A 20,963-nucleotide genomic window follows, 5' to 3' on the forward strand; every position below is an offset into this window, starting at 1 on the left:
CAAAAGCTGTTCAGTCAGTTTGAGGATTTTCCATACGAAGTACATTCGTCGTTTGGTGACAGGGGAGCTCAGACATAGGCGCCTCCACCAATCACAACAACGCCGATTCAGGACACGCACACTAGTCGAATATGGGACTAGCATGGCATAATGATAGTGACCGCTTTGAATCCTTGACGTTGATAGGTTATCGGGAATTCTGACGATTGTGCGATAAAATCTAGAGAATTGTTTGAATTCTTCGATATTCAAAAAGAAATCAATGAATTCTTGAGCCATGTTGTTGGTATGTATAGCTTAATTAGAAATTGTTTCTTTTGCTGATTAGTGCTTTGCTAGAGAATTGGTCCAAAGGGCCTGCGAGTCAGGGCTTCCCGTCCTTTACACGAATTGGGAGCTCTCCGCGGGGGCTATCGTGCATATACGGCGACGGCGAGACGTTGGCAAGATGTATTTCACTCGCAGACTGAAGATCCAAACTCTTCGGCCATTTTATCTTCCCTAAAAACTGCTCCTCGTGTTGCGCAGACACTCACGGAGAAAATTGTTCAACGATATTCCCTCGGACTTGCGAAGGATAAGGTTGTGAAGTCTGGAGGTATGGAATTAACATTTTTCACTAGAAGATCTGGAAGACCTATGTCTACCGGTTTTCATTTGCTATTAAATCAACTTTGAATATGTACACATACTGATATTTATTCACAGATTATGTTACCCTCTCACCCCATTACTGCATGACCCATGAGTGAGTCAACATATCCAGAACCGCTACTCATTGATTCTAATAATATCTAGCAATTCTTGGCCCGTCGCAACCAAATTCATGTCCATTGGTGCAACCAAAATTCACAATACTAATCAAATTGTTTGCACTCTCGATCACGATGTACAGAACAAAAGCGAAACGAACCTTAAGAAGTACAAGCAAATTGAGGAATTTGCACGCCAGCAAGGTGTGGACTTTTACCCCGCAGGACGAGGAATTGGACATCAGATTATGGTAGAGGAAGGATATGCTTGGCCCGGAACTGTCACTGTCGCTTCAGACAGTCATAGTAACATGTATGGTGGTATTGGATGCTTGGGCACACCTATGGTACGAACAGATGCCGCAAGTATCTGGGCAACAGGACGAACCTGGTGGCAGATTCCACCAATTGCTAAAGTCACCCTCACTGGAGTTTTACCAATCGGAGTCACAGGGAAAGATGTCATTGTTGCACTTTGCGGTCTATTTAACAGTGATGACGTCCTCAACCACGCTATCGAATTCACGGGATCGGAACAAACAATGCGCAGTCTACCCATCGATGATAGACTTACTATTGCCAACATGACAACAGAATGGGGTGCTTTATCAGGTTTGTTTCCAATTGATTCGGTCCTCGAGAAATGGTTGAGATATAAGGCTACCACAAGTGCAATGTTTGCCCCAAACAACGGCAAAGAACCCCGATTCACACATGCTCGCATCGATGACTTGGTTGAAAACCAACTTGTAGCAGATAAGGGAGCTACCTACGCCAAATCTTTGTACCTCAACCTTTCGACTCTCTCTCCTTATGTTGCTGGTCCTAACAGTGTCAAAATCGCCACACCCATCCGCGATTTGGAAGCGCAAAAGATCAAACTCAACAAGGCATACCTCGTATCATGTACCAACTCTCGTGCTTCTGATCTTGCTGCTGCTGCCAAGGTTTTCAAGGATGCTGCTGAGTCTTCCCCCGATAAGACTATTCCCAAAATTCCCGAAGGTGTCAATTTCTATATCGCTGCTGCTTCTATTCCCGAGCAAGAAGCTGCCGAAGAAGCAGGTGACTGGCAAGCACTTCTCGCAGCTGGTGCACAACCTTTGCCATCAGGATGTGGCCCATGTATCGGACTCGGTACTGGTTTATTAGAACCAGGCGAGGTTGGTATCAGCGCAAGTAATCGAAACTTCAAGGGACGCATGGGATCGACCGACGCAAAGGCATATCTGGCTAGTCCCGAGGTCGTCGCTGCCAGCGCTCTTAGTGGCTATATTTCAGGTCCCGGATGGTACCAGCCACCGATTGGTGTGAACAAGGTTGTTCTTGGGGAAGGTAATGGAAATGTCGAAGAAGATAAAGCTATCAGCATCGAGGAAGCACTTGAGAAACTTATCTCACAAGCAGAGTCGATCGTTGATGGAGCTGAGTCTAGTCTCTTTGGTACTTCCTCAAAGCCCGAAGAAATTGATTCCGAATCATTGACAGAGATTCTTCCTGGTTTCCCAGAAAAGGTTGAGGGTGAGATTGTTTTCTGTGACGCTGATAACGTCAACACAGATGCTATCTATCCAGGCAAATATACATATCAAGATGGTGTCTCGGTTGAGAAGATGGCTGAAGTATGCATGGAGAACTACGATAAAGAATTCCGCACGATCGCTCGTGAAGGTGACATCCTAGTCTCCGGCTTTAACTTTGGTTGTGGCAGTTCTAGAGAACAGGCTGCTACTGCCATCCTCGCCAAGAAGATTCCCATGGTAGTTGCTGGAAGCTTTGGAAACATTTTCTCCAGGAACAGCATTAACAATGCTTTGATGGGAGTCGAGGTTCCAAGATTAGTACAAAGACTCAGGGAGCACTTTGCTGCTTCTGCACCAGTGCCAAAGAAAGAGGTCACAGAGCCAAGTGAGAATAACGAAAGTCTTGACTCGCCAAAGCCAGCTGAACAAGCTGTGCCACAAGGAGAGAAGATCTTAACTAGAAGAACTGGATGGAAGTTTGTATGGGACGTTAGACGAAGCAAGGTCGAGGTACAGGAAGGTGAAGGTGGTGAGAAATGGAGTCAGAAGGTTGGAGAGTTACCACCCAATGTGCAAGAAATCATTGCCAGAGGAGGTTTGGAAAAATGGGTTAAGGGAGAGCTCGCGAAAAACTAAAAAAGGTTCTCTTGAATTGGGATTTAGACCTGTAAACGCCATGTACACTTGTTAACTGATGAATCAAATACATCAAAATATCTCAGTAGAGGCTGGCTGATTATTCATAAGACGAAGATATTGGAAATGTATCAACAGAAGGAAAATACCTCACAAGGTATATAAGAGTGAATGAGACAAGGCTCAGGTATTGGCCAGTAATAAAGTGCCTACTAGATAGTCAGGTAATTCACATTCCCAAAATTGAGTGTTGAGAAAGAGTGAATGAAGAGTTTAAAGCAATGGATGTTTCCTCTTCTCAATTAATTATTACTGAGAGCCCGGGTCTTTAACAAGAAAGACACTTTCATTTGCTTACAACCCAAGATATTCCAATCAATCGTCGTCCGTTCAAGATTCTGTCCTTCCACAAATCTTCTCTCGAGCTTCAGAGTTAGGAAACGTCTCTTCCAAAAGACTCACCAGACTCAAACAACAGTCAAAAAAACAGAATCAGCAGTCATCATGTTTCCCTCGTGGTGGATCGCTTTCCTTTTACTCCTTGAATTTGCAATTGGCCAAATAAATATTGAAACCTTGGTTCCAGAAACACTGGTAACCTTATCAGCATCAGATGATACTCAAACCACAACCGCAATCCAGACTCTGATTCCCTTACTAGCCGATACTTCCGCAGCTCCCAGCTCTCCATCTACAACAGAGCTCCCATTCCCGTCTTCTTTAACACAAACATTACGCAGTCTTAGTGAAAATGATTCCCAAGTCACTTCAACCACTTCCAGCACAATCAAGATTCAGACTTCAGTTCCGTCCTTGAGTACTCAAGCCTCCCCAAAGGAAACAGGATTCAGCACACCAGACCAGTTCAAGATCCAGATTCTCAACGCTCAAAATTGGTATAGAGCTGCACATGGAGCACTGCCTTTTGTTTGGAATGATACACTGGCTGATTCCAGTTCAAATTGGGTCGCAGGATGTGTATGGAATCCTGAGGTATGTTTTCTATTGATGCGGCGCATCTATACTTTTAGTTATACTCATACGTCGGCTGTTATACTTACTTACGTCTGAAATCACAGTCAACTCCTGGCATAGGAAAATCATTTGTATCTGTTATACCCACCAGTGTCTTCGGAATCGTCAACTACTTAGGATTGGAACGCCAATTTTATAATTGGTCAGAACCAGGACCGACAAATTCTACAAAACAATTTACGCAGATGGTGTGGAAAAGCACGACGTCCGTTGGTTGTGCTTGGAATAATTGCCGTAAGTTCTCCTGGTTAGCTTGTATCATAATGGAATAATTGTTCTATTTGTGCTTGAAATCTAAGAATCAACTGCCTAGTCAAACGGAAGAATAATAAGCTAACATAAACTTCTATCCTAGCACCTGGTTCATCACCAGACCCCGCTACACCTGGAGTTTCCCTGTTTCTCCTATGTCAATACTATCCCAAAGGCAACCAGGGGACTACCACAGACTGGGAAAATAATGTGGGAGAGCTAGGATCTGGAAGTTTAGGGGAAGGTGTCATTGCTGCTGATGGTTTTGGGCTGAGTAATCCAAACACTACAACTACTGCAAGCAGCGGGATAAGTGGAGCCGGTGCATCAAGTACAACAAGTAGTTTTTCCACAGCTGCTACCGGAAAAGATGTTGAGAGTCTGGCTAAAAAGCTGGATCACGATCTGTTTACGATGGTTATCAGCTCGGCTATTGTCATGGTTTACTTGTCTGGTGTCCTTTCGCTTTGATACCTCTGTTTTTCGTTGTTGGCTTCGCAGATGCATAGCCTGGATTGGATATCTCTTCTTACACAATGGAAACCGATAACATGGACTTGGTATCCAAGGTGATCAATATGCACACCGATTAGTAATTATCCCCCGCTAGCAGAGACTGGGTTTAGTCCACCTACACAATTTCAAGCCTCGATGCCAGAGGCATAAATAGTATAAAATTACAATCAATGCTAAGCCAGTTGTGTGGAATGAACGTCTCGTTGCTGACAGTGAAGCTTGGGCAAATAGTGTCTTCAAGTTTTGCCTTCTCATATGCAACGTAACACTCATGAAGTATATTTCCACTTTTTGGCACCGAAGCTGGATTGTGCATGATGAAGTCTACCCCAGCTAATGGAAATACCACATACAAGACTGTAAAAAGAAATTGCCCCTTTGATATTGTTAATACTTGAGCGGAACAGTCTGGTTATTTTCAAGCAGGCGATGGTATTACATGGAACACAACAGATTTCGCTCATATGGCGTGGAAAGATAGCATATAATTTAGATATGTCTATAAAAATGGTCGCAAATTTCTTGTTCCCATCTAGATAGATTTCAAGCCTCTCATTCATAACTAACATCCTGATGCGTGTTCATGAGTGAAAAATAAGACCCTTGAACCTTCCAAGTTTGAATAGATGCTTGGATATGAAGTCGAATTTAGCCATCGGAGCTTGACCAACATGTACCAACAAGTTAGCTTGGCATCTATGACATGTCAGTATCTTGCATCAGGAAATGAACTGGGTATCTTTCGCCACTATTCACAATGAGCGGGTGATATTGTAAAAGTTGGTCCTGAATATAGACAGATCGATATTGAGATTTTTTGGTAAGATTCATTGCTATTAACTTTTGCGAGTCACTGCTCAATGTGTCCCACGATTGAGCTTTGCTAAAATGTCAATTTTCCCTTCCCGATAGTGAAATGAGTAAATCCCCAATCTGACATTTCATTCCTCAATGTAAGGAAAGAAATCTCAAATTTGGATTTGCAGAAGGTAATCCCACGCCGTTCCATCCTTGCGCCATCATAAATAACTCCTAATGGCAATTCGAGACCACTGTCATGAGATAGTTGTCCTGTCCCTTCCCATCCTGTCTTCCGTCAAACAATCACCAGTCCGTTCACATTCGTCTAAAATCCCAAATATTTATTTCCGATCTCGACAGCCTTTTCAACACCAGCTCCCTTCTCACTTTCAACAACAAATTTGCTCAAGCCCATAGCTCTCAATCCCTCTTCACCGGTCCAGGATTCAACTTCTTCGAGACCTGGTCGACCAATGTGCTCACTCTCGCCCTTTCCACCTGGGAAATCTGGGCCTGGAACGCCGGAGAGAAAGGTATCGCGTTGACGGGCGAGTGCTTCGGCATTGATAGGAGTGAGAGGGCAGGCGGGAATATAGAGGACGGAACTGTCAGATTTACCAGCATGAGTTTTGTCTACGGCGTGGATCACTATTAAAGTAACACAATTAGTCAATGCAACTGCAAATATGATAAGAAATTTCGTGAGATAGAGAACTTACTATCACAGTGCCAAGCAACGTAGTCACCTGGGTTAATCTTAGGAATATGAACCATGGTATTCTTCAGATCCAGATGTGGGTGAAGTTTTTCGGTCATCTCCTGTCCATGACTTGGAGTAGCACCATGAAGAGCAGTGCTCATTTGATCAGTTGGGATCAATTTCCAATTCTCGGGACTGAGATACTCCGCAGTATACTTGTCTTCCTTTCCCTCCGGCAATTCTTTAATAGGCTCAAAGAAAGGTCGGAGCAAGAAGTAAGCGGTGGAAAGCTTGATAAGTGGATTGACCTTCAATGTGCCTTCTCCAGGCGCAGTGCGGGACATGCCGAGCCAGGCCTGGAACATACGAAACATGGAGCAGCTTCCTCCACCATGATAGAGATCGCTAACAGCGGATACACGTGATGAAGACTCGAAAGGATCAAATTCTTCCCACTTTCCTTGGAAGATAGCGTCATATACTCCGTTGATACCATAGCCATTGGGTTCCCAGCGTTCAACAGATCCGCCATCGGCGTGAGGACCAAGAGCAAAGATAGCATCACCAGGTTGACGGATGCGAACACGGTCAGCGTAGGTGAGTGGTTGAGAAAAGGAAATTGGTGAGTTGGGATCGGCGGAGTGCCAGAGATTGAGCAGGAACTTTTGGGCAATGATCATGTTAGGATGACCACGAGCTTTAACTTGTGGTGGTGACCAGTAGAGCTCGTAGACTTGTGGATCATTGGCTGGGAAGCCTGTTTTTGTCAGCTTTGTTCAACCGTGATTGCTTGCTTGATATTCGAGAGGAAGATTGCCAATTAAATTTGGGGAAACCTGGATGGAAGGAAGTTTAGAATAAAACCATAAAGATAACTTACCCTTAGTACTAGGATTCAACTTGACATAATCTTCGACCTCTTGCTTATAACGTCTCGCAGTTGTCTCATCCATGACGCCCCTAATAACAAGTGCACCCTTATCTCTCATATCTTTCAACTGCTGCTCACTTACGTTCTTCTCATGAACATCCTTGAAAGTCACACTTGGGATTATGCTCGGGCCCAATTCCGCGACCTTTCGATTCTCAATCGCAAGTTGCTCAATAAGGCGAGTGAAAGATGCTTGAACGGCCTCCTCGTGGCCACGGATAAGGTTGCGCTTGATATCAGCAAAACGTTCCGGAAGTGGTGTAGGCTTGGCGCCAGAGAGTGAGACGAAGACCGAAGATATATCGCCCTCCTTCTTTGGGTTTATGGCATTCATAGAAGACATGCTGATTGATTTAGCTTGTGTTGCGAGGGTGCGAATTGCGAACTTGGGTTTGTGGTTGACAAGAGAGGATTTATGGATGGTAAAGTTGGGTTTGTATTTGAGAAGAGAAGATGTTTGGCGGCATGAGGAGACGAGGCGCGTGTGAGACAACATGGAGACGAATGCGAACTTGTGACTATACTATGAGACTTGTATGAGTAGTGAATGCTCTTTATGCCGAGAATCTGGACTGAATATCAGGTACAGAGAGGTTCTGAAGTGAATGTCTCGAATACTTCGAAACCAACAGAGATTTTGTATGGGTGCTTGCAATCGCTTATAAATGAAAGTTTATGTAAAGATTATTTGGTCTATGTAATGAAGCCTTTCATGAACGTCTTCCTAAATATAAAGAAATGTATTCAAAACGCCAGTACAATTCATGCAAATTGGCAAATCTCACGTAGCACGAATTGCTTTGGCGGCATGTCCAATTCGAGAAGTCCGATGACCGCGGTGTGGCTGTGGTAAGGTTAGTGCGTATAATATTCAGGAACCTGCCCAGGTGTGCACAGACAACGAATTTTGATGGCGGGGTAGCATGAAATTGAATTTAGAAGGTTTCCCGGGCAATTTCCATAATGAAGCTTGGGCACCGGTAGGTAGGTATGATTTGATAACGGTGACGGTGGCGGTGATGACAATAGTCTCTTAGAAATTCGCTTCGAAAATGTGACATTAAAAGGTAAATTAACTGAGGCTTGAACTGCATCCGATCCCGTCTCCTCATATATCACCCTACTTAAATTAATCAAGCAGACTTAATAAGCCGGGGTGAATTGTCAGTATGGTAGTTCTCTCACTGCATACATTCACTATATAGAAATAGTTGCCCACCATGATATGTTTGATATTCCTGTCAAAACGTGTGAACAAGAACAGCCAATAATGGGACAAGAGCCACAGCGACCCGAATTCGAGGTAGTGCAACAAACCAGGTGTGTACGAAGCAAGTTCGCATCCACTCGTGCCCCAAAATTCTGATTATCATGTTGTGCTGCTCTATTCATTTAGTTTCTAAGGGTGCTGCAGGAGTCGAGCTTTAGTAGAACGTCAGAATACTTGGCTAACATTGGGGGAAGGTCAATTGAGCTTTCGATGGACATTTTTGGATTGGGACGATGGGAGGCAAAGTGCTTGTAATTACTTAGATAAAAAGATCTGGCAACAAGTATCGATCCACACGGGCAAAATGGTGCCAGGAGTGTGTGCATTTGGCCATTGATCAAACGTAAATTGAGCCCACCGTTTCCAAGTGGTGGAGTTCGTGACAAACAACCCATCAACTTCGCCATGCCCCTTCAAGTACTGATTCCGGAAGATTCGGCTTTCAGCACGATGCATTGCGGAGGAATATGAATCAACGGCAAGCGTCTGAGCTTTTGTTGGACTTCAAAACACCAACGCGGCTCTACTTACATGCTTCAAGCGTAGGAAAGAAAGCAGTGGGCGAATTGCGATACAAGCTACATGACAAAACCAGACTTATAAGTTAGAAGGCAGTTATTGAGCAGCTTGTGGACACTTCCACGTACTTGATTACAGAAATCACAACGTGCATAGCTCATACATTCGGCCAATCGTGCAGCTGCGCTCTCCCAGACTTTTCACATATTCAGATTCCTGCCCGCAAAAGTTCTGCTGAAGACATGAGCCATTTGCCCCACTAAACACCAAGATATCATATCAAGACCCGTCCTCGATCAAACCTTGTGTTGAGATGCTGTCACCCTTTCAAACTATTTCATGCACATCGTGCAGATGACTTAACGAGTGCGAAAGGTTGAGAGATGGTATCGGTCTGCTTGTTTCGAGTAGTTAGGTAATGAAATTGTTCCATTGTATACTCTGATGTCAAATGAGAAGGCGAGCCTTATGTAGGTAGCAATTAGATTCCCGAGATCCGTTCGCAGAATATATGGCGTCAATGTGCGACACGCAGTTGTTGACGCTGCTCACAAACGTCGCCTTGGTGGTTCTTGATTGTCGCGATGGTGAGATAGAAATGATTGAAGTGGCACGCCATGGCTGAAACACATTTGGTATTGTAGTCGAATACTTAGATGTTAGTATCCCGTCAATAGACGGTCAATAGACGGGTTTAGATTTCACAATCAAAAGTTCGTTCGAAACTCAATATCTTGTTTTAGAACAGGTATTAATGATATATATTTCGTCCAGAATCCTCTGGTGCTCGGTCCGAACTTGATTATGTAAGGTTTTTTTTTGCACTGCATGATTATACCTACCCACCTTGATATGAACAGCTCAGCTCAGCTCAGCAACCTTTGCAGCAATCATCGGTCGTACAAAAACTTTCTTCAGAGCCCTTCCGTCTGGATGATTGAGCCTTAAGGACGATTTGGTGATCTGCCCAGAACACTGAAGGATGTTATTTAGACCCAGCGCAAGATTACGTTATGTGGCCTCGGAATTCGATTTTTCCCTCAACAGATATCTGACCTCAAGGTATCATTTCATCGCCAGCTTTGAAGCAGAATATTAAGAGTCCTATGGGCCTTTCTTGTGTCTTGATAGAAAAATAAATGTTGTACCAAGAGCTAAACGTATCTGGAAACTCCGCTCACGATTAAGGTGGATCTTCAATCTTTCCACGTCTCTATTGCCTGTCTCCGAAGATTTCCCCTCTGTCTTCATCCGAGGTGCTGGCAGCATAGTGGAAAGTTTACTACATACTCTTGTCGTGCAAGATCACACGGCCATCTGAAAGACTTCAAGAACCTTTATTTCAAGGCTGCTGGAAGAGATTGGTCCACTTTATTTTGCATTTGACCTTGGCCGTTGGACTTTCTCATCTATAAAAAACAACAGGATGAGATCATCATAGGCGCTCCTATCTGCAACTGCTTGGTTTAATGATCCCGGAAGAAGTTAAATCCGCCAGATGAATCACCTCCGACAGAAATTGCACTCGCCACACCACACTCCGACACAATGTTTAAATTTGTAGCTTCCGATGGGACTGGATCCATCAAGAGGCACCAGGCGCAAAAGGCATGTGACTCCTGCAGAAAGCGGAAGAAGCGATGTAACCATGGTAGTAATGCAGTTTTAACGAATTCTTCGCCTGTGAGAGCATCTAGCCAAGTCAACTCTGATGAACGGGTTTCTCAACCAGCCAAGCCATATACTGCAAGTATCCTCTCTTGTACCACGGATGCCGGATATCAAAGCACAACGTCTCATGAGGAGCCTGGCCATATCTCTCCTGTTGCATCAACTTTAGTAAGTAGTGATCAAGACCTTGAAGCTGCTAGGATATTGAGCGGCGGTACTCGTACTCAAGCAAACACGTCTCACTCCCAAGAACCTACTGGTGTTCAGTCTCGATTCATTGGAGATTTGAACCCAGAATCAATTTTTCTGGCTGCTACCAGTCCAGATGCTATTCGTGGCGTATTACCGGACAGCGTTGGAGTATACCTCTCTTCAACACTTGGGAAAAAGCCTCACCATTTCTCGAATTTACAACAGACAAGCTCAAACTTATTCTATGGATGTCCGCCTTTGGTCCGTAATGTTCTGGCGCCTCTCATAGAACAGGAGTGTCTATCTACAATGCCACCTATACCCCATCTTGAAGCGTTATCTCGGATATACTTTGAGAAGATTAACACCATCTTTCCCATCATCAATGAGACCACGTTCCGCAATCTAGCCCCTTCAGTCCCTTGTCGAGCTTTATTGGAACAAGCCATTTGCCTGGCAGCATCCAAAAGTTTCGCTGCTGCGGATCATCTCATATTGGACGAAGCAGGCTCCCCGATGACCTGCAAAGCGTTCGGCGAAAAGGTGTCCGGTGCAATGAGGTTGACCATTGAGCTAGGCATTGTGACCGACAAAATTGTCCTGATCCAAGCCCTCTGTCTCCTCTCTCTATTCATCGATAATTCTAGCAGTGAGGATCTTGCATCTCAATTCTCTGGAAAAGCTACTCATTACCTTGAAGGTATGGGATTACATCTCGAAGGTCAGGTGGAGGATGCAAGTGCAAAGCTTCTATGTTGCGTATATGCGTTAGATCGCATGAATGCTGCATTCCATGGCCGCCCTGTCTTTATGCATGAACGAGACATGAGGAGAGACCTTCACCAATGCTTTAATCAGCAAGAACCTTCCTTCCGTCTATTCATGAAGATAATAGCACTACTTGACGACGTTATCGAGATATATCGACCACCAAACCAATCAGAACAAGGTAGTATGGATGTCCGATTCCCTGCTTTTGAAGAGTTGGTTCTGGATTGCGCGGCTGCACATATTGGTACTTCCTCTCTTGGTATGTTATCCTCTAATCACCTTACTTCTCCTGCTGGGGTTTCCGATATTCCGGGCATTAGTCCAATAATCTGAGTGGTCTAAGTCCTTATTTCGTTCGAAATATTGAGTTCTTGTGAGATCATAAAATCGTCTTGGATGTTCTGGAGTGGTTGAAATTTGCGTACCTCATGACTGCTTGAACGATTTGATTTCGAATCAACGCTGATCATTGAATGATACACAAACTTTCAAACTAACTCTACCACTCGGGAATATTTAATTGTTGTATTAAGTTTCGTTCATGATTAGTGTTTACTTTGAATGATATTTTTACTCATGTAGTGTCCAGCAACGATTGAAATCTTCTATCACAGCATCTCTATTATCTCTCACCGATCCCATATTTGGTCCGAACCCAAGCGTTCCACACCCTCTTACCTTCGACAAGCCCTCTCAACCAGTATTCTCTCATCGACCACTCCTCACGAGCTACAGGATCAACTTGTTCTATTTCCTTTCGTACCATACGCCATATCGCTTTCTCTGAGCATTGCCTATCGAGAAATGCGCCACAACAAACTACCTGTTCATCGGATGCGCGCTCGAGGTCAATTCCAAGCTAGTTGTAGGCTTTTGGAAGGCCTTGAAAGTCAGTACTCTACTGCTGCTAATGCTGCAAATATGGGAAAGAAAATGCTCAGGGAAATTGATCGAGTATTTTCTACCGTCTCTTCGGAAAATAAAACTACGGCGCCACAGCAAGATATCAGCAATACCACCGAGAATAGCTCAATGGTCAATGATCACAGTACTTTAGTAACAAATACTGAGAATCGTAAGTCCTACACTTTTCATTTCTATATGATCTGTTTCTGCTATGAGTATTCCTCCCCCAACATGTTAGGTAGTTCAGTTGGTTTGTTGTTTCGCACAAACCCAATATTCAGAATGAATCCAGTAGAATTTTATCATCTTTCAAATGAGTTCAATGTCAGAATACATTTCAATCCTCGAATCTGACCTTCAAAATAGAATCCATTGCGTCTGCCTCCAACGCTCAAGTTACTCCGTCTATCGCTCCAGTATATACTGGCATGCAAGACTTTGACCCATCACTCTTCGACCTTAATGCTACGGGTGATATTGATCTCTTCTCTATGTTCGACCCTTCCTTTGATCTTGTCGGCTTCGACGCATGCCTGGAAGGCAATCTAAACCTGGGATTTCCCACCCCAGCACCTCATCCCTAACAAAACTTAATCTCTAATTTGATGGCTGATGAATATCTTGAGGCTCATATCTGCCGAAACGAGATCGGACAGGTCAAACTATAATCCGACGATAAAATCTCGCATTTCTGAATCTAGATACGGCGCTCTGGCTGTCCAAGATGGTACCTTAGTTCTAGACAATCTGTTTATTGCATTCTAAAATTCTTGCTCAAGCTGAAAATTTTGTATATAATATTATGCTACTTGTCAGTGCGGATTATGAATCACATTGATGGGTAGCGAATTTGCTCGCTGGGCATGGTGACAGTATAGGGCCTATACTATCTTGTTTGTACGTAATTGAAGACCGTTGCAATGTGGTGTTCTAAAGACAGCTCCTAAACGGTATCAAATATGAGGGGGTGGTTATGTAGATATCGAGAGACCAGTATATTTATGGAATGTATCCAAAGAGCATGACAAGATCATATTTGCTCCTGAAATATCGCTTTTGATGCTCCCCCTCATTGAGTCTGGCGATGGTTAGAAGACACTATTTTACAGGATCCAAACTTGCTTGTGTTCTTGCCACGTCTGTGTATTGGCAATCTTTTTGATGCTGTAAAGGAGTGAAGGACAATTCACATGGTGTTGATCCGCTCATCATGTGAAATCACGTTGGCTTATGTAATTGATCACGTATTTTCATCACCTTCCTATCTTGACCATCCTTGCATTGAAGTGAGGGAACGACAGTTGATAGACAGCATCTTCATCGAATGTCTTCCTCGCAAACATGAATAGATTTCTGACCTCAAATTGCTCAATGCCTCCAAACATGGTTGCAAGATATGGTATCTATCATGTCGTGCATCCAAGCTGCTTCCTTCCATGGTCGATCTGATGGTAGTTGCAGGAGACTTGGAATCTGTCTGACGACTATTCTTTTGATGCCTACCTACCCCATTCAAGACTTTTGAGAACAAGAAATATGGTTCTAGTCTTTCTATCTTTGCCACTCTCGATGGACAAGGCTACAAGACGCCGAGACTCTATTTCGATCATCAACCGAAGCTTTTATCCAACAGACATACCACGGGAAATTGTTAAAAGCGATGCGATATCGTATATGCACCAGACCGTTCGATTGTGGATGCAAAACAGCACTCTGTCGTTGCCATTCGATTAAGCCCGGTGAATGGTGTCTTGCAACAATGGTCAAAATACTCAATTGGATGATCCGTCATACGTGGTTATTGAAGCAGTAATCGCTATTCATTTTTATCCCTACCGGCTTCACAGAGCAGAGAGCCCAAAGGTTCCATATCAAAATAGCTAAGGTTTTATTGGATTTTCGATTCGACATTTCAACACACATTTCAGAGCTGGATGAAAGGAAGTCTGGCTTATTCTTTAGTGGAAGCCAATAAAGCTATTCAAATGGAATCTTGCGCCATCATTCGTTACAAACGAAAAGCCATGATATGCCAAAACTTCATTCAATTTCAATAGAAGAGAAGCTAATCCAAAGCGGTCGCGTGCCAAGTTGCGATGAATACGATGCATGGCCTTGCCGAAGCTCCTCGTGAGATTTCTAGATTCTTTTTTCGTTCTACGTCTTACCGATGCGCATCCCAAGGATTCAGAAGCCTGACTTGGAGTTTCACAAAACGATGTAAGGGATACGAATTATCTAAGATTGCATAGGTGTAGGCACTAAAATATCAGTGTTCGGTGTCAGCGGGGCTTGTGAGAAGGTGGGACTACACTCGAGGATTTGGTCGACTTGGCACTGAGGTCGACGCCTTCTCGTGATTCAAATACTCATGGCTGGAGTTATTTTTCTAGTAAGCAGTGGCTTTTCTAGCAGGTTCAAACGCACAAATACTATTTACACGGATTTCAGCTGTTCATTGGTATCTTGAATGGCCGCATGTCAACGACTTTTCTTCGAGGCTTACAATTTGAATGAGAAAGCCCCGAAATCAATGCCATGATATATCATTTGACCTTCGTTTTTACGAGCTCTAAGAATCACCAGTTATCATGACATATCAAGCGTTGGCGGTGGCTGAGCTCTGCCGATCAACCACACCACTAAGTTAGCTGCATTAATTAATTATGCATGCATTGCGATCTGTTGCACAAAGAGAAATCGAGATGAATAGGCTCTAGAGTTTGAAAAATGCGATAGATTTAATTGGTCTAGCCGACGAAGAGATACTTTCAATTTTTGCCTCTTATCCTCCAAATCCGCCATTCCTGAAATTTAACACCTAGAGTTTACTTGCAGCGGGTCCAAACCCGTCAATCCATTCACAACCGCACTGTCCACTGGTCGCATTGTACACAGGATGTTTCTCGGCAATACAAAGAATATCGGGGCATGTCTCGACAGGCTTGACGGTGTCCTTTGGTTCGAGACCTGGAATCCATTCGCATTCGCATAGACCAGTCGTTGCATTAATAGCGGGGTGCATCTCCGAAATGCAGAAGATACCGACGCATGGATCTATTGGCTCAAGGGGTGGCTCGAGTCCATCGATCCATTGACAGGTGCATTTACCTGTCTTTGCATCATACACGGGATGCTTCTCGGAAATGCAGACTGTACCAGAGCAAGTCTCATCCCTGATAGGCGTTGTCGGACTGTTTGGTTCCAACCCTGGGATCCATTGACAGGAGCATGAGTTGCTCGCTGAATTGTATGTGGGCCTTTGCTCCGCAATGCAGAAAAGGTCAGGACAGTCAGGGTCGCATTGGCACTTCTTGGTTTCGGGGTGATATACACGATGATTTCCTTCAACACACTTAAGGAGTGGACAAGTTGGAGGGACAGGATTATCAAGTTCGCAAGTGCATTTCTTCGCATAGGGTTTGAGAACTTGGTGGGCACCGCCGGCGCAGAAGATTATATTTGGGCATACGGGAGCGTTTGGCTCACAAGTACATCGCTTGGTCTCAGGATGGTATACAGGGTGAGTGGTGGATGCACACCGAATCGTTGGGCACGTAGCAGGATCGACTTCTCTAATCTTATTGCGCTCGCATTTGCAGGTTGAACTTTTAGGATGCCAAACAGGGTGAGATCCAACCAAACACGTTGTCGCAGTAAGGCAAGTAGTCTCGGTCTGGTCAGGTACGCAAGAACATGTCTCGGTCGTAGAGTCCCATAATGGATGATGTGCGGTAATGCAATTTGTTGTTGTGTAACAAATCTTCTCCCCGCCATCTAGTTTGCACGAGCAAACCTTTGTTTCGGGGTTCCAAAACAAGTGGGTTCCAGGGATACAAAAAATCTTGGGACATCTTGCAGGACTATCCGCTCTTGCCTCTATGAAAGATTAGATGATTATTATGGAGACCATTTAAGAGTACGTACCGACTGCGGATCCCGGAGCTGCTAGTACACCACTCAGCCCTACGGCGAGAAAATACAACAAAGATGTTGAGCGCATCTTTTCAATGGTTAAGAGAGCCAAGATTTGGGATAGACTAGAAAGTTTTCAGATCTTGAAGAGGTAGGTCCAAAAGTATGAGTTTGAACTCTTAGATACTGGATTGTTCGACCTTCGTTGTCTCCTTATATAATAGTTTGACTGTACCACAATACTTACCACATTAACTTTGAGGTAGCTGATCTCAGCAAGAAAAATACAAATACGGTCCTCTTGGCAGCTCAAGAATGCTAAGACGCCAAGCCCGAGTTGTGCGGAACAGCGTCCATTCAACTACCCCGCATCCGCCAAGATGTAAGGGGCCGGGATATAATTCCTGTCAGGAGAGAAGTACATTCCATTATGTCACGAATCGAGAAATGGGTGATAAGTTGGAACCCAGGATGACACGAGGGTTTGAAATTTACAGCTGGAAGAGGTTCTTCACATCGCTGTGCGTCAGATCCCAGCAAAACTTGTGCTCCGCGATGAGGCTAGATTCTGATATGGATCATCAGCATAAAGAATGCTTGAAATGTCTCACACCTTACCTACATCTTACGATAGATAGAGTTCGATTTCTAGCCAAATCCTCGGCCTGATGAGAATTTTCGTCTACATTGTGGCTGTTGCTCGTTTTTTGACCACTCATCTCTTCTGTTGTATAATTTTTTAAGTCGCACGTGTATCTTCAATGACATGAGATCATGATCTCCCATTTCTTGGCCTTTTCAGCATCCATTTGATAAAGGGTTTGTGACGTCTATCGGCAGGTCATCCGGCTTGCGTCTATCTTGCATATTCGGTTAACGGAGCACGTTTTAAAATTAGGCAAAATGAGCTCGGATATGCAGCCGTGAGAAATTTTCAAGCTCAATGGCATCTCATAACGTTTCGCTATGGTTCCTCGGCTTAAGTAGCCATTAGACTAGGATATCAAAGTTCATTTACATGGACCGAAAGGTTATCGTAGTTTCTCTAAATCACAAATCTATGTACACAAATCGATTTACACAAATCGATTGAACATTAGATGGGAATTCGAATGAGCCTGCCAAGCAGTAAAAGGAAAAGTTCTCTATAAATTGAACCAGCTCTTACTGGGGTGGTGGTATCCGTGTCTAGCCTTCACCCTCGTTCCTTTTTCATGATTTGGACAGGAATGCCATCCAGATTTTCGCCTCTCGTCACAATTGGAACGTCAAGTTTCAACTCCAGACAAGGAGCGGAGCGTTCCGGAAATGAAGCCTACCGAGCAACGGTCTTTTCTCTATTCCAGGCTTGGAATTAGCATTCTTTTTGTCTAAATATCTTCTTGCGTGTACGGTGGTGCGTCTTCACCCATATCTCTCGCGATATTTCTTTTCTTTCTCGTACTCATTGTGATCATCCCAATTCCATGCATTCCTCCATAATCTAAACTGCTCACTAAATCTTTAGCAAATTTTATCCAGTGTCCCAACAACTCAATCCATTCTCTTTTCCCTCCATCGTAGAGCCTGGTCAAATATCTGATTCTCGCAAAGTATCGTTGTGTCAATTTATATTGTGCATCATCCCATACCCGGCGACCACTTGCAAAAGCACAAGCTAGATTTAGTAGTCCCGCGCAAGTTATCGCATACGAGGATGTCCCTGGATTCTGATGAATTCCTGAAATGGTTTCTTGGCAGCTTTCAACATTTCCTGAGATGAATTCGATATGAGCTTGCGATATCACGTTGATTTCTTTTTGGTCCTCAGTATCGATCAGTTGAGTGAGTTGATCGGGGACCAAGATATACATCAACGCCATTTCTAAATGATTCAGTATATTACTGAGGCGAATGACCGGATGGGAAAGTTCTATCTGCCATTCCAATTTGACTCTATGTATGAGTGCTCGCATTCCCCGATTGAACTTCAAAGGGTCAATTCGCCGGTCTGCTGAAATGGTGTGATTTAACTCGTCGATGCGTAACTGATTCTGCATCAGGCTAACATGCTTCTCTGTTGCCTTCATCAAAATATTAAACATTCGTACTCTGATGTTTTTGTCTTTTAGGTTCATTTCGCTGTCCTCGATCATCATAATATACTCGTTAATGCTCTGTCGTTGTACAGTCGAATCTGACCAAAAGACCGCTGCATACTCTGCAGTCTTTATCAGTTTGTTCCCAATTTGCAAGATTTTTTTTTCTTCTGGTGTACAATTCACTGAATTTTTGAGCCATTCCACATCATCTAAGAACGACTTGGATTCGTTTCCCAATGGTGAGACATTCACTCGCCCTGTGATGTCATTTCTACCCCATACATATTCATCTTCGACTTTGATCCGACACTAGATCTCATAGTCCGATAGTACAATACCTTATGACCATATGGCCGGACCGCATGCTCCCAAAATGATATGGACTAGACATCTTCATAAACAGTCACCGGGATGGGATGCAAGTATTTATAATTTGGAGGTTGTGGATCCCCGTCGAGTTGAGGGTTTTCGATAGATGATGTATAGGTCAGGATCATCTCCATAGTTGGCCAGGGAGTAACTAGCCAATAGCCCAAAGGGCGATTCTTCCATATCGTACCATTAAGCATTGTTTCTATGTATCCCCCGTTAACCTGATCATAAGTCAGAATTTTTTCTACATCTTCTCCGCTTGATTATAGGGTAATCCAACCCATGGCATTCTCGTACGAGTATCCTAGTTCAGCCAAAGATTCCTCTTCAAAATATGGTTCGATTGAGGCAGGCGGGGTCATCATTTTAACCTCTCGGCTGGGTTAATTTCTAGCCAATTCTATAGCATGAACTAATTCGTGTACTATCTATAATTTTTAGCGGTTACTATAATTTATTACAAACTCGTTCTGATAGCAGGATGCTCGAGGGGCTCGGATAATGAACTTACTACAACGGCTATTCGCCAAGATATTGCGTATCGTTCGGCATGGTTCAAATATTTATCTACAATCAATGGAGTGATAAATCAACGTTCAGCATGAGTACGATATTATAGCATGGATTTTCTTTGTCATCGCCCGGATTCCGCTTATTCCAGCGAATGTCTGCAAAGGCCAGCGTGTTCTGATCAGGATACATGTTCTCGTCGGCGTCTACGTCAATCTCCCCTATGTATGGATTTTTGCCTGGCTCAAAGAACGAGAACAAAATGTCATGTTTTTCCAAGAGGACATCATTTAATATCTTATCACGGGCTTTCCTAGTATCCTCAATGTTATAAGCTGGATGTCGAGGAGAAAAGTATTGGAGATTGGGCACGTCGAGTAGGTTTCTTTCGGGTGGTATAGGTTTCCGAGGGGCAAGAAGTAAAGCGTCAAACTGTCATTGAAGTCAATGCTGACTCTAATCCAATAAGTATACAAAAACATTCATCGCATAGCAAGGATCAAGAGTAACTCACCCAAGGTAACATATGACTCGACAACAAATACTGACTTGCAATCGTCAAACTCGGCCGCAAGGCTTTCCACACATGTCCATTCTCCGAATTCCAACTTCCATACATCCCACCCTCTTCATCTCCACTTCTTTCCCAGTCGTCAATAATAATCGCCTCTTTTCTTCCAAACATTGTACCTGTCCTGTCCCATTGTGTCTTTCGTAGTAATGCGAGAATGCGCACATCGGACAGTGTAGATGCAGTCATTGGACGTTCAGTTATTGCATCGAGATTGAGGAGTTCGCGGGTGGTGAAAGAATGAAGACGATTTCTTTGATTTGTCTCAATCGTGTCCCAGTCGCGTCTTTGGTTCGATGGAGTTCTGGATGTTGAGGTGGTGGAAAAAGAGGGGAAGGGGGGGATCAGAGTCGGGCGCGGAGTCAGATCGCTGTGCCCGTCTGCGAAGTCATGATAGCGAAGAGCGAAGGAGGATCGTTTTGCCGGTGGATCTGAGTGCATTTTGGGACCAGTAGCGGAGGACATTTTGCACTGAGACTGGAATTAGAGAATTTCAGCAGAGTGGTAAGTTGATTTGGCCGCGGGTATATTACTTGAGATGAATCTTTTCCTACATACGGTTTCTATGCTTATATTTTCTTTGTTACCTTTGTTTGGCCCCTGGGATTTGGTTGCCGTTTCTTGTTAGGGGCTTTGAGCAGACGCTTCACTAAGGACATGAGGGATTTCTTTGTTTGATTTTTCTTTCTTTCAAATATTCAGCGGAAACCATTATAGTAACCAATTCAGGCGCTCTGAATAGATGCATAGCTACGTTCGCGATGATGAGAAGGTTCATCAACTTCTAAGATCTCTGTTTGAATTGTGGCACAGAAAATACTGTCTTTGTGAATAATTTTCATGAAAGAATTCATGGGAATGAATTGCACAACATATCTAAGACATTCATTCAGTTCATGGTAAACATCATGGCTGATTATTTAAGGACGATGATAGCATCTCATCTCGAGACTGTCAACTTTTGAGTGGAGGCTTTTGAAAAAGCAATGAGAATGCGCGAAAAGTGAGAATCGAAATGAACCACGCGAGCGCTTCTGAT

General features: G+C 43.8%; 7 protein-coding genes across 7 annotated transcripts; 3 read left to right on the plus strand and 4 right to left on the minus strand.

Annotated features, from left to right (window-relative positions):
• Positions 1-277: 277 nt before the first annotated feature.
• Positions 278-2,911, plus strand: EAF02_005644 (uncharacterized protein; the record flags this gene model as incomplete). The annotated part of the gene is made up of 4 exons (XM_038901692.1): positions 278-286; positions 340-598; positions 709-748; positions 799-2,911. The coding sequence occupies 4 exons, from the start codon at positions 278-280 to the stop codon at positions 2,909-2,911; spliced, it is 2,421 nt and encodes an 806-aa protein (XP_038759032.1).
• Positions 2,912-3,415: 504 nt separating this feature from the next.
• Positions 3,416-4,669, plus strand: EAF02_005645 (uncharacterized protein; the record flags this gene model as incomplete). The annotated part of the gene is made up of 3 exons (XM_038901693.1): positions 3,416-3,904; positions 3,991-4,180; positions 4,302-4,669. 3 exons carry the CDS (start codon positions 3,416-3,418, stop codon positions 4,667-4,669), a joined length of 1,047 nt encoding a protein of 348 aa, XP_038759033.1.
• An 885-nt stretch (positions 4,670-5,554) lies between these two features.
• Positions 5,555-7,642, minus strand: EAF02_005646 (uncharacterized protein; the record flags this gene model as incomplete). The annotated part of the gene is made up of 3 exons (XM_038901694.1): positions 5,555-6,163; positions 6,235-6,972; positions 7,096-7,642. The coding sequence occupies 3 exons, from the start codon at positions 7,640-7,642 to the stop codon at positions 5,841-5,843; spliced, it is 1,608 nt and encodes a 535-aa protein (XP_038759034.1). The 3' UTR covers positions 5,555-5,840.
• Positions 7,643-9,803: 2,161 nt separating this feature from the next.
• On the plus strand, positions 9,804-13,574 carry EAF02_005647 (uncharacterized protein). The gene is made up of 3 exons (XM_038901695.1): positions 9,804-11,828; positions 12,159-12,644; positions 12,842-13,574. The coding sequence occupies exons 1-3, from the start codon at positions 10,484-10,486 to the stop codon at positions 13,057-13,059; spliced, it is 2,049 nt and encodes a 682-aa protein (XP_038759035.1). The 5' UTR covers positions 9,804-10,483; the 3' UTR covers positions 13,060-13,574.
• Positions 13,575-15,296: 1,722 nt separating this feature from the next.
• EAF02_005648 (uncharacterized protein) lies at positions 15,297-16,478 on the minus strand (the record flags this gene model as incomplete). Its single annotated transcript, XM_038901696.1, has 2 exons — positions 15,297-16,354; positions 16,403-16,478. 2 exons carry the CDS (start codon positions 16,476-16,478, stop codon positions 15,297-15,299), a joined length of 1,134 nt encoding a protein of 377 aa, XP_038759036.1.
• Positions 16,479-17,760: 1,282 nt separating this feature from the next.
• On the minus strand, positions 17,761-19,205 carry EAF02_005649 (uncharacterized protein; the record flags this gene model as incomplete). Its single annotated transcript, XM_038901697.1, has 4 exons — positions 17,761-18,780; positions 18,810-18,854; positions 18,879-19,101; positions 19,141-19,205. 4 exons carry the CDS (start codon positions 19,203-19,205, stop codon positions 17,761-17,763), a joined length of 1,353 nt encoding a protein of 450 aa, XP_038759037.1.
• Positions 19,206-19,226: 21 nt separating this feature from the next.
• EAF02_005650 (uncharacterized protein) lies at positions 19,227-20,389 on the minus strand (the record flags this gene model as incomplete). Its single annotated transcript, XM_038901698.1, has 3 exons — positions 19,227-19,271; positions 19,438-19,785; positions 19,868-20,389. 3 exons carry the CDS (start codon positions 20,387-20,389, stop codon positions 19,227-19,229), a joined length of 915 nt encoding a protein of 304 aa, XP_038759038.1.
• Between the last annotated feature and the right edge of the window lie 574 nt (positions 20,390-20,963).

The sequence above is a fragment of the Botrytis sinoallii genome, assembly GCF_014898435.1.
Source record: "Botrytis sinoallii strain Bc 23 chromosome Unknown BSIN_008, whole genome shotgun sequence".
Taxonomy (NCBI): Eukaryota; Fungi; Ascomycota; class Leotiomycetes; order Helotiales; family Sclerotiniaceae; genus Botrytis; species Botrytis sinoallii.